The 16,122-nt window shown below is 44.6% G+C and overlaps 1 protein-coding gene across 4 annotated transcripts in view; it reads right to left on the bottom strand.

Annotated features, from left to right (window-relative positions):
- Positions 1 to 15,414, bottom strand: part of RALGAPB (Ral GTPase activating protein non-catalytic subunit beta) — a 123,422-nt gene extending 108,008 nt beyond the window's left edge. For all 4 annotated transcript variants that reach the window (XM_050918582.1, XM_050918583.1, XM_050918584.1 and 1 more), the window contains exons 1-3: positions 15,201 to 15,414; positions 3,882 to 4,094; positions 1,736 to 1,938 (exon numbers count right to left, since the gene is read on the bottom strand). In XM_050918582.1, coding sequence (XP_050774539.1) covers positions 1,736 to 1,938; positions 3,882 to 4,067 — 389 coding nt within the window. In that variant the 5' untranslated portion in view covers positions 4,068 to 4,094; positions 15,201 to 15,414. The remainder of the gene's footprint in view (positions 1 to 1,735; positions 1,939 to 3,881; positions 4,095 to 15,200) is intronic.
- Between the last annotated feature and the right edge of the window lie 708 nt (positions 15,415 to 16,122).

The raw sequence follows: 16,122 nt of genomic DNA, 5'->3' as shown, positions 1-16,122 counted from the left end.
GAGGAAAACAGTTTGAAGCAGCAATAAACGAAAGGAGTTCAGGGTTTACAGAAAAGGGAAATCTGGGCCAGATTAAGGCATTTCAACAGAGTACCATCTATAAAAGATGCCCTATACATAGTTTTAAGACAAGATCTGCCAGAGCCTGAGCATTTTGTTCATCTAATGCAGTGGTTCTCAAACTATTGTACTGGTGACCCCTTCCACATAGCAAGCTTCTGGGTACGACCTCCTTATAAATTAAAAGAATCTATATATTTAACATCATTTAAAAACGCTGGAGGCAAAGTAGGGCTTGCGGTGGAAGCCGATAGCTCGTGACCTCCCCCCCCCATGTAATAACCTCATGACCCGCTGAGGGGTCCCGACCCCATTTGGGAACCCCTGAGCTAATGCAACTGGAAGCCTTGTAGCACTGGGGCATTATCTGACTGTAATAACTGCCACTGCTATTGAATTTTAGTGCTTCTTGAATCAAGCAGGGTAGCTAGGGTTAGGGTTCATTTCATCAGGGCTAGAAGTCAGAGGCTGATATGAGAGGGAAGAATGTAAGTGACTTCTTTCTGGTTGATTAGCCAGCTAGGAGCAATTCCAAGTTACCCTGCTCTCGCTCTCTCATTCATATTCATTGTTCTTGATGTTATTTCAAGGCTATGGGTCTCAAATGTGAGCACAGATTAACTGTTTTTAGCACTATAACTATTGCAGGCATGGATTCTGTACACATTGCTGTTTCAGGGGACTAAATGTTGGTCTGAGTTTATGAACACTTACTTTTGGGGGTATCAAACCTTTTTCAATCTGTCTGTTCTCTACCTGCCATTTCAAGTCTGCTCGTTTGTAACTAATTAGGTTGACTCAGAAAAGCCAGCCTTCCTGATGCATTCATCTCCTAGATGGAGGATGTGCACTTGAGCTATTTTAGATATCAGCATCCTCTTATCACAACTCTGGACCACTGTGCCCCTGGCAGTCAATAGCTACATCACTTCCTCAGGGTGGGCAAGGAAACTATTTCACCAGGACCAAGAAAATGTATTTATGGTGTGGATTGAATGCTGTAATACAGGAGTAGGGAATACTTTTATTCCACAAAAAGAAGCAGTAGAAGTATTCTCCTGAATTCTATCCCCACCATCACTTCCCATAGGATCTGAGCCTCTCCCACTTAGAAATAAAGGAAAAAAAATATATATAAATAAAGCTCTTAGTAGGCACATCATCTCTCACATAACCATCCAGCACCATCCCTGGCCTACTTTATTTCTAGCCTACATACGTTGGGTAAAATTCCTCTGAACTCTGACACACCCCAGAAGCCCAGCAGGGTGATCTGACGTTGTACAAAAACATTTTTCAATTTCCGCCCTCCCAAAAATCATGCAACTATCCATGGACATAGTCCTTGTAAGAAGTGTTTAGAGTAGTTAGTGTGTAAGTCAAGGACTGATTTGCAAATTAAGTTGTCTAACCATGGCAGCAAAAGCAGCTGCCTAGTTTGCAATTCAAAGCTGCAATAGATTAGAGTGGTCACCTCTTCTCCCTCCCCCTCCCCCTTCAGAGCCAGTTGTGTTTTGCAGCAGAGACAAGTAAGTTTCATTTGCTAGCCAAACCAGAGTAGGATTTGTAGTAAAATAAAACTGCTGGACTTTCTAGCAAAAGAATTACACAACTATGGCAGAGAAGCCCAGACCCAATCTCCTCCCTCCCCAGTCACTACAGATCTGTATCTCACCTTGGTACAAAGAGATTTTGTAGATGTTTGAGAATGCTCTGAACATAAAGGTTTGGTTCCTTAATAACAGGTAAAGGAATGGAGTCTTTAGGTAATACAAGAGCCATAATCCAGTCAGTATATACATCAACACAATACTTCACAGTATCGCCCTCCAATGGGAGGGTCAGTCCATAACAAACCACCTCCATGGTCCATTTTACCTAAACAAAGAAAGAAAGATGAGATTGTTAGAATACTGTATGTACCAAACATAAGAGCATGTCTACATGTTCCTAAACAAGCCCAATGGTGCCAATAGCCCCCTTTTTAGCTTTTAGCAATAAGCTATGAACATATGCATCCCTTCAAGAAGTATTTCAGCCTGTGTCCGTTTATAACATGGGTAAAGGGACAGTTTCCCTTAAGGCACAGGCTAGAGCTTGCAGTTTGGGGATAATACAGGAGGTCCTGCCACACACTCATGTCAAGCTATATACAACAGGGGAGAGCAGGGAGCAGAAGCTGGGAAGGCTTGCAATCACTCCTGTCCTAAAACCTTACTAAAAAGGTGACTTGGTATTTGGTTAGTGTGTGTTGGCTTCTCCTTGCCTCGGGCTATAAAAGCAAACCCATGCCTCTCCAATTATAGGAATTAAGGCAGGAAGGACACACCCACACCACCACAAGGGGTTTGTGGGGATTGCCCACAACTTTAAAGAAACTTTTTAAACAAACCCCAACTTACAGATTGTAAATCATGCTACCTAACAGACTTAACATGGAAACAAAAGCAACACATAGGAAAAGCTGTTTTATCCAGCATGTTGGAGAAGTGGGGGGTGTCAGTAAGTGAAAAATGTCAGTTAACTAAGAGGAAGAGAATTTGGGTGCAGGAGGGGGCTTGAGGTAGTGGGTTGGGATATGGGAGTGCAAGGTGCCAGATCCAGGTGGGACACCACTCACCTTGGGCAGCTCCCCGCAAGCAGAGACTTGTCCAGGCTGCTCCTAGGTGGAGACATGGCAGCTGGCTCTGAGCTGCCGCCACCTGCAGGCACCACCCCTGCAGCTCCCATTGGCCACGGTTCCCAGCCAATGGGAGCTGCAGAGCTAATGCTCGGGGTGAGGCAGCGGCAGCACACGGAGCCGCTTGCTGTGCCTCCACCTAGGGGCAGCCAGGACATGTGGCCACTTGTAGGGAGCCACCTGAGGTGAGCACCCCCCAGATCCCCACTCCTGAGCCACAACCCCCTGCTCAAGTCCTCTCCCACACCCCTCCTTCACAAAGCCTGCGCTCCACACCCGCTCCTGCAACTCAACCCCCTGCCAGCCCTGCTCCAACCAGACTATAAACCGGAATTTCAATTAAGATCAGAAATGCTGGTTTATGGAGTTGTCTGGCTGATGAAGTGCCAGATAAAATAGCTTTTACTGTACTAGCCTACAATGCTATTCAGCTTGTTTTCTAACTAAAGTTTGCACTTTATAACAATCCATCATTTGCTACTGTTGCTAGTTCTGCCTTCTGCTGCCATTTGTTATTAGTATGATACACTGACATGACATCACAGCCTCATGAAGTTTATTTCATCCTTAATAAGATGATCAAGACTTTAAGCACTTTCAGTTTCCATTAAACTGCCAGTGTAGCATACCTGCATTTGACAACAGCCCTTCATACTTTTTAACAGAGTGCAAGACTGAACAACAGACAGGTTAACATATTGTTAGGAAGATTAAATACCCATAATACTGAGAAAGAAGAATATGTATTCTGTAGTAGCTAAAGACAGTGCACATGTTGGTTATATGACTGACTTTCAATATTTGTCTATTGTGCCATAGGTTCTGAGAAGTTGGCCCAAACTGAAAACAAGGAATTTAGCAATTAATAACATTTTTATAGCTGGAAAAGCTTACTTGTCTGGAGAGCTACATATTTCATAAAAAACAATTCACTGGTGAGAAAAGTAACAGAATTTACTTATGCTATGAATTAGCTGTTGGGAAAAGCCTTCTACAGATCACTGGTTTAGGACTTGAATTGTACTTCAGAAAGCTTGGATTACTTAAAAAATTCAAAGTTACACTGCAGAAAGCTACACAGATCAGCTACATGGAAGTTAACATGTGAACAGAACCAGAATCTCCTTTGAGAAAAACTTACTTCTTTATCTGTTTTTAGTAAACTCTCGCTCCCAGCTGCCGACGGCGTATTTAAGGCTTGCCCAAGAGGACGCACCACTGCATTTGCCACCTCCCTCCCCACATTATCAGGATAGCTGTGAAGTACACTGGTGTGACCCTGATCATTTTGGACAACAAGATGTAGGGACCTCCACTCTGAGTACATAGTGCCTCTATGCTACACACCAAACACCTGGAAGAAGAAAAAGCAGCAATTATTATATATGCTTATGGTACACATTATTAGAACTCTGGCTAGATGACACAGAACATACCCTATTACACATTTAAAAATGCAAATGAGTGCTTCACACCCATGGAGAATTGGAAAGTAAAAAAAAAAAAAAATCAAGCCACAGCCATTCAATTTCAAGAGCTCTCTAATATAGTCCAGTGAACCAGTATGTTGACTAAATGGAATTTGTCCATGAATGTTGATTACAGATAGAAAATTAGAGTCCAGACATCAATCTTAAGACCTCTCCTGCATTATATCCATGGTCCAATCACTTGAAACGACCCCTGCTCTTTCCCAGTAATTATGGAACAGACACTGCTCTTACTCTGACACCTCTTTTCACCTGAATGGAGGTCAATTCCAGAACTGAATTTAAGCATAGGCTCCAATGCACATGCCTACACATTAGTTCCTAGCAACGCCCATGATGCCAAGGAAAGGACCCATGACAGATTTCAAGGAAATGGCGGGCGATTAAAATGTTAAGAAAAACTGTAGAGATGATCTTGTGGGAAGGCAAGTTAAACCCTGCCCCCTCTTTTATTGCAAATTAATCCAGGAAACTTTAAAACTTCTTTGAATTCTTATACATATTAAAGTATATTAATAAGTATACCAAACAGCAGTATTGCACATATGCCAGTCACTCAGACTGTAAACTCTTTGGGGGTAGAGACTGTCTTTTCAAGGGAGGGAGGTACATACATATATATGTAATATGCCTAGCACAATGGGGTGAATAAGTGCTACTGCAATACAAGTCATCAAAACCAGTAGTCTAGTAAACAATACATACAACATGCAGTGGTCTTGATTTTGTCCTCTGTTCTCTCAGGGCTTGTCTACACAAGGAAGTTTACTATCTTAACTGTTTATGTGGACACACTTATTCTGGAATAAGAGTCCATGCAGTGAGCTATACTAGTCTATTATGCCAATAAATTAAGAACATAAAAACAGTCACACTCGATGAGACCAATTATCCATTTAGCCCAGTATCCTGTCTTCTGACAGTGGCCAACAAGTGTTTCAGAAGGAATGAGCAGCACAGGTAATCATCAAGTGATCCATCCCATCATCCACTTCCAGCTTCAGGCAATCAAAGGCTATAGAGAGACAGAACATGGGATTGCATCCCTGCCAACCTTGACTAATAACCATTGATGGACCGATCCTACAGGAACTTGCGTCTAGTTTTTTTTTTAAAAAACCATGTTTTGGCCTTCACAACATCCTCTGGCAAAGAGTCCCACATGTGGACTGTGCATTGTGCGAAGCAGTACTTCCTTTTGTTTGTTATAAACCCTATGCCTATTAATTTCATTGCTTGACCCCTGGTTCTTGTGTTATGTGAAGGAGTAAACTAACATTTCCTTATTCACCTTCTACACACCAATCAAGATTTTATAGACCTCTTATCATATTCCTCCAATAATTGGCTCTTTTCCAAGCTGAAAAGAGCCAGTCTTTTTACCTTCTACTCATACAGAAATGTTGCCACATACCCCTAATCATTTTTGTTGCCCTTCTCTGAACCTTTCCAATGTATCTTTTTTGAGATCTGCATGCAGTATTCAAGATGGATTTATATAGCTGCATGCTGATATTTTCCGTCTTACTCTCTATCCTTTTCCTAATGGTTCCTAACACTGTTAGCTTTGACTGCCGCTGCACATTGAGCATAGGTTTTCAGAGAACTATCCGCAATGACTCCCGAGATCTCTTTCATAAGTAGTAACAGCTAAATTTATAGTTGGGATTTTAGACATAGAATAGAATTGTTTTCCCAATGTGTATTACTTGCGTGTCACCAATGAATTTCAGCTGCCATTTTGTTGCCCAGTCACCCAGTTTTGAGAGATCCCTTTGCAACTCTTCACACTGTGCTCTGCATTTAACTATCTGAGCAATTTTGTATTGTCTGCAAATTTTGCCACCTCACTGCTTACCCCTTTTTCCAGATCATTTATGAATATGTTGAACATCACTGCTCCCAGTACAGACCCCTGGGGAACATTGTTATTTACCTCTCTCCACTCTGAAAACTGACCATTTATTCCTACCCTTTGTTTTCTGCCTTTTAACCATTTACTGATCCATGAGAGGACCTTCCCTCTTATCCCATGACTACTTACTTTGCTTAAGAGCCTTTGGTGAGGGACCTTGTCAAAGGCCTTCTGAAAGTTTAAGTACACTATATGCACTGGGTCACTCTTATCCACATGTTTCTTGACCCCCCTTAAAGAATTCTAATAGATTGGTGAGGCATGATTTCCCTTCCCAAAAGCGGTGTTGACTTTTCCCCCAACAAATCATGTTCATCTGATAATTTTGTTCTTCACTATTGTTTCAACCAATTTGCCTGGAAATGAAGTTAGGCTCCAGAGGCAATCCTGGCAATTACAGGCTGGTAAGCCTTTTTCAAAAATTGGTGTCACATTAGCTATCCTCCAGTCATCTGGTACAGAAGCAGATTTAAATGATAGGTTACATACCACAGTTAGTAGTTCTCCAATTTCATATCTGAGTTCCTTTAGAACTCTTGGTGAATACCCTCTGGTCCTGGTGACTAATTACTGTATAATTGATCAAAATGTTCCAAACACCTCCTCTACTGACACCTCACCCTGGGACAGTTCCTCAGATTGGTCACCTAAAAAGAATGGCTCAGGCGTAGGAATCTCCATCACACCCTCTGCACTGAAGACTGATGCAAACAATGTATTTAGTTTCTCCATAACAGCCTTGTTGTCTTTAAGCGTTCCTTTAGCATCTCAATCATCCAATGGCCCCACTGATTGTTCAAATTTCCCCATGGAGACAAGTTCTCCATTGTTTGTAGTGTCCTCCACGCTTTTGATTAGAATTAATTTGCAAGATTCAAATAGGTGAAAAGAGATTCCGATGTTTGATCCAATGATAATGTTCAGTTTGCAGCCCTGAATCCTAAGTGGAAGACTTTAAAAAAATAAGTTCAACAGAATCATCAGCTTAACATTTTGAGAGTTCAGGAACAGAGTCTCATCTTAATTACATTCACCATAAAGAAAAAGTACCATCAGTTTAACATTTTCCTAGGATCTAATAAACTAAGTCAAGACACTGCTAAGTCTGGAATGAGTGCAGTTGAGCAGGCTATTTCTAAGGCTTACCTTTCTAAAAAGGGAAGTCTTGGGTGTCATTCTGGGGTTGTATACACACGGTTGAAGATTTGGGCTATAGTTTGAGTAACCCACATGGTAAGCTTTAAGTTACAGTTCCAACACAAAATAATCACAAGTCGCATTTAAAAAAAGTCTCAGATTCTCTTCCCTTCAATTAAAGTTTACTGTTTGGATTTTGTTTTGTTTTAAGTTTGATCTACAAGAGACAGGATTTCACAGCTCCACTTACAGTCCTAAGATCGCTAAAAATTGTGGGCAGACACTAATCTAGTGGTTCTCGTTGGGGGTACACAGAGGTCTTCCAGGGAGTATGTCAGTTCATCTAGACAGTCGTCTAGTTTTACAACAAGCTACATAAAAAGCACTGGCAAAGATAGTACAAAAAACTAAAATTTCATACAGATAGTGACTTTTTTATACTGCTCTATATACTAGATCAGCGTTTCTCAACATGGTGGTGGTGATCGCTCGGGGGGGGGGTTGAAGGATGGGTTCTGGGTGAGGAAATCACAAGTACACAGAAAGCATTAGAGGGTAGCATGCAGGGCCCCCACAAAGCTAAGATTCATGCTGAAGCCAAAACCCAACCCCTGCCACCTAGGGCTGAAAAATCAGACTTCTGAAAGGGGTACAGCAGTCTGGAAAGGTTGAGAATCACTGCACTAGCCCATCTTCCAGGAAACAAAGAGGTGAAGGTTAAAGTGTGGCTTGCCAGCCAAGAGAAGTAAAAGCCCATTTGTTCAAAACATTTGCACTCAACCTTTCCCCTAAAAAGAGAGACTCTTGGCCCAGTACCAAATAACAGGGCATGGCTTGCAGAGATACTAGTGCTTTCAAAAAGCGGGCTCACCACCTAAACAGCTTTGTAAATTAGGAAAGTCTCAGATGAGTAACCCACCATGCTGGTTTCCCAAAGAGCATTGTAGAAAGCCTACATCTGAGATTTATTTTGCTATTTTCCAGATTCAACTGCTGCCTGGTTTGAGGCAGGAGCCAGATGCACTGCTGATTAAGTTAATATCAAATACATCAGAGCATTGAGCCTGTAGGAAAGAGCTCTCTCCCTACACCTTCCTAAGAAAGCAATTAAAAAAAAAAATGCTTTTGAAGTGGTGGGAACACAGTGACCAGAGACCTAAACCTTGGAGAGAAGAGGATGATCACAAGACAGCCAGCTCTTTGAAGGGGAAAATGGATGAACCCCAGGTAGAAGCAGGGGAGAGGAAGTCAGGAAAGCAGACAGTGCCAATTAGTCTAGGACTGTGGCCTTGTCTACCAGTAGGGTTCAGTGATTAGGGTGCAAGCCTGGCACTCAGGAGACTTGGGGTATGTCTACATCTACAATTTTGCAGCGCTGGTTGTTACAGCTGTATTAGTACAGCTGTATAGGGCCAGCGCTGCAGTGTGGCCACACTTACAGCAACCAGCGCTGCAAGTGGTGTTAGATGTGGCCACACTGCAGCACTGTTGGGCGGCTTCAAGGGGGGTTCGGGGAATGCGAGAGCAAACCGGGGAAGGAGACCAGCTTCCCTGCGGTTTGCTCTCGCGTTCCCCAAACCCCCTTGCAAACCACAGGGAAGGAGACCTGCTTGCTCGGGGTTTCGGGGAACGCGAGAGCAAACCGCAGGGAAGGAGACCTGCTTGCTCGGGGTTTCGGGGAACGCGAGAGCAAACCGCAGGGAAGGAGACCAGCTTCCCCGCGGTTTGCTCTCGCGTTCCCCGAACCCCCCTGCAAACCGCAGGGAAGGAGACCTGCTTGCTCGGGGGTTCGGGGAACGCGAGAGCAAACCGGGGAAGGAGACCAGCTTCCCCGCGGTTTGCTCTCGCGTTCCCTGGACCCCCCTGCAAACCGCAGGGAAAGAGACCTGCTTGAAGGAGAGGCTTCCTCAGGTATGCTGGGATACCTGCTTATTCCACGGAGGTCAAGAAAAGCGCTGGTAAGTGTCTACACTTGATTACTAGCGCTGGATCCTCTACACCCGAGACAAAATGGGAGTACGGCCAGCGCTGCAAACGGAGTTGCAGCGCTGGTGATGCCCTGCAGATGTGTACACCTCCTAAGTTGCAGCGCTGTAACCCCCTCACCAGCGCTGCAACTTTGTGATGTAGACAAGCCCTTGGGTTCATCCCTTGCTTTGCCACACACTTTGTGAGGGACCTTGGACAAGTCACTTAGCAACACCTATTTCTGACAGATGGAGACCCGATGCAGAGACTGTTTTGGTGTACTTTCCTACCTCATAGGTGTGTTATGGGGAATAATTACAGTCTCTCAGATACCACAGTAATGGATAGAGCGTTATTCTGGTAAATCCCATATGGACAAGTAGCCTAGTAGAACAGTGCTTTTTTTCATTTTAGCTTAAACTTCTTCACAAGCAACATATGGTAACCCTCCTCCCCACAAAAAGGACTCATACCACAGTAAGTGTGCCCACACACTGGGTGGAGGTGTTACACCAGTACAACTATATCAGTTTAAAGTCACACCTTAGGTTACACTGAAAAAATTCACATGTACACATGGCCTATGTAATCAGTGTGCCAGCTTTGGAGGAAAGACAGGAAATCCCAAATCCTGATTATTCTGAAAATCCATCATGGGGCATAGGATAACCAAACCTAGGAGCGACACCACCAGCAAGTTGCAGCCTCCCATGACTGGCTCCATCCTCCCTAGCACCAGAGAAAAGTAGCAGCAGTTTTTGGCTTGATTTCGCCCATCATCTTCCAGGGATGAAGGGAAGGAATGTACAAGGGAAGGAAGTAACTTTGCTGTGTGTGGGTAAAGGACAGTCCTGGAAGCAGGACAGGAATCAAGAAAGGGCAGGGCCTTCGCCGGTGCTTTGTACTCACAGCTGACTGCCTGATCTTAAGGATGTGGAAGTTTATGTGCATCTAATAAGGGCTACATATCAGAATTTTTTGGTCTTATTATGCAAGAAGTTTGTTTTGGTCAGTCTTGTCAAAAAAAAAAAAAAAAAAGCTCAGTAGAGTTTGGTTTTCCTGACTCCTGTGGTTATTTGGTTACATGGATTCAATCTCATGGTATTTCTTAAAAGCCTGTATGACAACGCATTTGCCCCCGCTTACACTTAGCTGTGGGACATTTGGCTGCATTGGTCAGATTAGAAATTTCCTTCTAGAAATTTTCAAAACAGGAAAGACTTTCACATTCAACTGCCACTCAAGAGAAGTAAAGATTGTTACTGCTTGTTGGGCTTCTAATTAGAATAAACTATTTCCAAAACAGTTTGTGCTTTAGTATCCAAAAAGCCTAACAGAACTTGCTCTGATGCTGAAAAAGATCTTATGTCAGATTCGAGAGACACGATTTTCAGATTCCATACATATATGGACAATTTTATAGTGCTCAAAAAAGTGTCAGAAAGATTGATTACCGGAAAGAGACTTCCTCTAAGACCATTGCCTGGAAGAGTTTACTGATCAATAAAGCATTTGTAAATGGTTTATAGCCATGGCAAGTTGACAGAGATGAGACTTCAAAATATACATTTTACACACACAATTTTTTTTTTTTAATATATTTTGGTGTGTTCTTGAATTTTAACTTTATAAAACCACTAAAACTGGTCCAAAACAACAGTTAAAAGTTGTACTCCAGTGCCCTGTCCCTATGAAACTTGGGAGGATATTCAAGTTTCATAGTGATATAATCACAGCTGTCTTCGAATTCAACTTGCTATTAACACTCAAAGTTAAAGAGAAAACATCTGAAATATATTTTCCTCCAGCTAACTTCATTAAACTATATCATAGCCTCTCAAATTTGGAAACAGGAAGTGCTTATGTCCTCAGAAGAAGCACAGAACAAAAAACATCCTCTCAAATTTCACAGGGAACTACAGAGGAGGTACAAACAACTTTGTTTAGTGGAGCAATTGAGAGGTTTTGAAGTTAAAATATTTTTGTTTAGCTTTATTAAAACTGGGGATCTATTAAAATATTTTAATAGAATAGGTCATTTGGATTTTCATCTTGCTTCCTCCACATCCATTTAAATTCTGGCATGATTTTAGTGGCTGTTATCTTAGAAACCACTGCAATCAGAACTTAATGTTTTGTCAGTTGAAAACTAGACTTCCCAACTGCTTTTTAGCAAGCATAAAATACTGATTTCATGCTCTTGCAGTTCTTGCGAGAGAAGTCTCTATATTAAAAAAAACAAGAAAAAAAACCCCACCACCACACACACACACACCAGAAAAATCAAGAGATTTGGGTTTTATTCCCTGCTCTGACAGGCCTTGGGCAACCAACTGTGGCCAAAGTCTTCAACTCTGGCTAACTCAAGCTGGCTCCTAAATCTATAAGGTACTTAGCTTTAAAAAAAAAGTGGCCTGGTTTCCACAGGTGCTGTGAGCACGCACAATATCCAATTACTTCAGTGGACTTTACAGGCATTCAGCTTCCAAATCAAACCACTTAAAGTTCATCTTTATTTAGGAACCTGAACTAAGATCACGAATTTCAAATGCAGTGTCTAGTCTCTGTAAAATGGGATACTAGTGCATACCTGCACCATAGGAGGGCTGGGAGATTTAACATGGTTTGCAAAATGATTTGACATCCTCAATTAAAATCCCTATAGGAGGACAAAATATTAGGACACGTGGAACTGCCTGAATTCCACTGGGACAGAGAGGCAAAGCCTTCCGAAGCTTCAGGGGGGTGACGACATTGACGCTAGAGTAGATACAGAATGAAAGTCAGCTGGCAGATGTGCAAGACTAAATCCTGAAGTCAGGATGGTGGAAGTTTGGGAGTCCCTGCTACAAACTTTTGGAGAGCTCGGATACACTCTGGAAGATTTTATTCCAAAAGAAGGGAGTCTCTTCTCTCCTTTTTAATTTTATTTCCCACCTCCTTTCAATTCCACTTTAACTACCTCTTTAAAGTGCTGGAATCTGCCCCTTTAGAAACTGCATTTACTGTCACAGGAGATGTTGTTTCTGCATCTAGAAGCCTAAGGGCATGTCTACACTACAGCTGCACACTGCAACTATCCTGCTATACTGTAAGCGCATCCTACATTGACAGAAGGAGGTTGTCTCATGATGTAGTTAATTCACCTCTCCAAGAGGCAGTAGCTAGGTCGACAAAAGAATTCTATCAACCTAGCACATCTACACCGGGGGTTAGATTGACCTAACTGTGGTGCTTAGGGCATAACATTTTTCCACAGACCCGAACAATATAGCTAAGTTGATGTAATAAACAGACAAGGCCTAAGTCTTGTTGAATGTTAATGGGACTTAGATTCCTAAGTGACATCAGTATGGAAAATTCTATCCCTTGTCTTGTTTTGCTCTCCCATTTATAAGTCAAGCCACCACATTTCTCCCTACCACCTTCATCTCTCTGTCAATTAAGAGTGTGACTGAATGACATGGTTGCTTCTGATGGTAGGGGGCAAGCCTCAGCAGCCTTGAAGCTTACTTCCAGTTTATGTCTTATATGCCTAAAAGCTACCTGCAGGGATCAGGAAGGGATTCCTCCCCTCCACCCCCATGTATTCTAGGTTTGTTTGTTTTAATCTCCTTCCTCTGAAGCAACATGGATGGCCACTGCCAGAGATGGGACATTGGACACGGAGGGTCAGGGCTCTGAGATGGCACCAAGTATTCTCTCTCAGGTGCTTGGCTGGCCAGTTCTTGCTCACATACTCAGGACCTAACTGATTGCCATATGTGGGGTCAGGAGGAAAATTTTGCCCCAGGCCAGATCGACAGCGACTTTGGAGGTTTCATCTTCTTCTGCAGTATGTGCATGTGGGTCACTTGCCAGGATTATCTGAGTATGCCTTACTTAAACATTTCCCAACTACTGACAGGGCCGTAAGGCACTGGTGCACCTTAGTCCCTCCTATTCTCCACATGTGGCACATAACAGTCTAGTCTCCTGAGGGCCACGATAATTTTGTCTGATTTCAGCTGTTGGGTTTAGTGTGCAGGTGCTGAGTGTAGGGTGACCAGATATCCCAATTTTATAGGGACAATCCTGATTTTTGGGTCTTTTTCTCACACAGGCACCTATTACCCCCCCACCTCCTGTCCCGATTTTTGACACTTGCTATCTGGTCACCCTAGCTGGGTGGTGTTGGTGACCTGTGCTACACAAGACATCAGACTAGACGCTTTGGTGGTTCCTTCTGGCTTTAAGCTCTAGGACTGTGACTTGTACCCTCCAGTCCAATCTCCTAGATGTATCAGGAAGCAATGATGAAGAGAGACCACTTCATCTCTAACAGGATTGGCTGAGTTCAGCTGAGCCACTCCAGCTTGTTCCACTAGAACCTTCAAAGAAAGATCGGGGGCGGGGGGAAAATCTTATAAATCAGCCACAAAAGAATGAGCACTTGGCTATTAATAGGTAGGCTAAATTTCTGTAGATAGCACTTTGGCCATTCATGAGTCACTAATCCCAATTCTTTATAAACCAGCTGCAACATTCCTTCTGTCTCTCGTTTTTAGTATTGAGATGAAAACCTCATCTTGTGTCTCTGGGACCTTGAAGTAAAAATATTACCTGAAAATTTGGAGTTAATCTCAATACTATCTAGTCTACAGTCACCTTCCATGCTTCTGCCATTCTCATAACTTTGCCATACAATAGCAGAGTACACTGATACTAACAGTTCTGAATATCAGCTGTGAAAATCAACAGTCATGAAAGAACAGGAGTACTTGTGGCACCTTAGAGACTAACATTTATTTGAGCATAAGCTTTCATAGGCTACAGCCCATTTCATCGATGCATGTAGTGGAAAATACAGTAGAAAAAGAATTTTCCTGAGCAGCAACAACAGAGGCAGGCACTGAAGTTCTTCACCAGGGAAATCTAATGAGAGGGGAAAGTAACAGAAACATTCCTTGCTCCATCAATATACACTGTACTCCAACTTGCAGCAATCAAGGAGCTGTGAACAGGGGGAGACAGAGAGAAAGCTCCCTCTCTTTTAATAGCAAGTTAAGGCAAATCTTCACATTAATAACACTTAATAGTCTGGAGTGAATATAAAAGATGGAGTTCCTTTCCCACAGCAGAATTCAGAGCAAGCACCCTTGCAGCAGCTTGGGTCATGGGGCACCTGGGTTTCCCAAGTAGTGCTGGCCCAAGGCCTAACCAAAGAGGGTGATGGTGTCTGGCAATTCCCAGGTTCTCTCCAACGGCAGTTTTATATTATAAATCAACCGAAGGCTAAACCCTGACTCCTAATAATCTGTTCAAACCCCTTTCTAGTTCGTTGCCTCATGCTTCATCCAAGGGCACTTTTCTGTTCACCACCGTCTTGCTCTCACTGTATCACTTCAGCCTAAACCATAACCTCTAGTTCAGGCATTTGCCAACGTGCCCGAGATGTAGGCAGCTGCCCGCGCTGCCTACAGGAGGCCGCCGAGAATCGCCACCCCCCGTCAGTCCCCAGGAACCCGCTCCTGAGCCCGCTGCTTCGCCGGGATCACAGCGGACCTGCCCCGCCGCCCCCGGTAGGCAGCGGCCAGCAGGGTGCCCAGGACAGGCGCTGCCTCCGGAGATGGGCCGGGCCCAGGAGTGAGGGAACACCGCTCGCTGCGGCGGGAGCCGCGCCCCTCGAGCTGGCACCTCTCGGTGCGGCCAGCAGGCGACACCCCGCAGCCACCCCGCGCAGGGCCGGGCCCAGCCTGCCGAGCCCGCCCTGGGGCAGCCGGCCGCAGCCCCTCTACTCGGCCAGGGCCTGCAGCCACCGCGGCGCCCGCAGCCCGAGCACGGACACGGCCCGCCCGCGGCCCGGGCCTCCCCAGGGGAGCTGCCGCGGTGTGGTCCGGCCCAGCCCGCTCCCTCCCCGCAAGGGCGCCCAGGGTCCGTCGCTGCCCGCCCGGAGGGGAGGGCCAGTTACCTGCGCCGATGGACCCGGCTGGCATGTCGGGGGCAGGGCACCGCTCCGCCCTCAGGCGCCCGGCTCCATGGTGCCCGCAGTGGGTGAGGCCGGCGACACAGCACAGGAGGCTCAGCTCAGCTCGGCTCGGCTTTCTCCGGACACTTCCGGCAGCGCCAGAAAACTCACCTGGAGGAACCCGGTTTCTCGGCACACGGGGCGCGTGCACCACACCACACTGACTGCTTCGCGAAATAAGTTCCCTCTTATCTGCGCTCCACTTATTGGGAAGTGCGCGTGCGCGTGACATTTTCCTCATTGTCAAATAAGTCTCTAGCGTTGTCGTTTGCGCTTGCGCATTCTATACTGTCAACCCGCTTTCTCCACCTTTCTCTTATTCTTAAAGGGACAGTGCGCACTTTGACACGCCCTGGAGTGTTGCCCCACAGATTACCTTAACACTAAGGGTATGTCTACACTACGAAATTAGGTCGCTTTTATACAGTCGATTGTGTGTGTCCCCACTAAGCACATTAAGTCGGCAGAGTGCATTCACAGTACCGAGGCTAACATCAACTTTCGCAGCATTGCACTGTGGTTAGCTATCCCACAGTTCCCGCAATCTCCATTGCCCATTGGAATTCTGTGTTGAGCTCCCAATGCCCAATGGGACAAAAACATTGTCGCGGGTGATTTTAGGTACATGTTGTCAGCCCCCACCCCAATCCCTCCATGAAAGCAACGGCAAACAATCATTTCTCGCCTTTTTTCCTGCATTACCCGTGCAGACAACATACCATGGCAAACATGGAGCCCATCAGCTCACCATCACCATACGTCTCCTGGGTGCTGCTGGCAGATGCAGTACTGCATTGCTACACAGCAGCAGCTCTTTGCCTTCGCGGCAGAAGTACAACTACTAGCCGTCGTCGTCATCTCCTGG

This window comes from Gopherus flavomarginatus, chromosome 11, assembly GCF_025201925.1.
Source record: "Gopherus flavomarginatus isolate rGopFla2 chromosome 11, rGopFla2.mat.asm, whole genome shotgun sequence".
In the NCBI taxonomy this organism is placed as follows: domain Eukaryota; kingdom Metazoa; phylum Chordata; order Testudines; family Testudinidae; genus Gopherus; species Gopherus flavomarginatus.
This window is presented reverse-complemented; position numbering and strand designations above follow the sequence as displayed.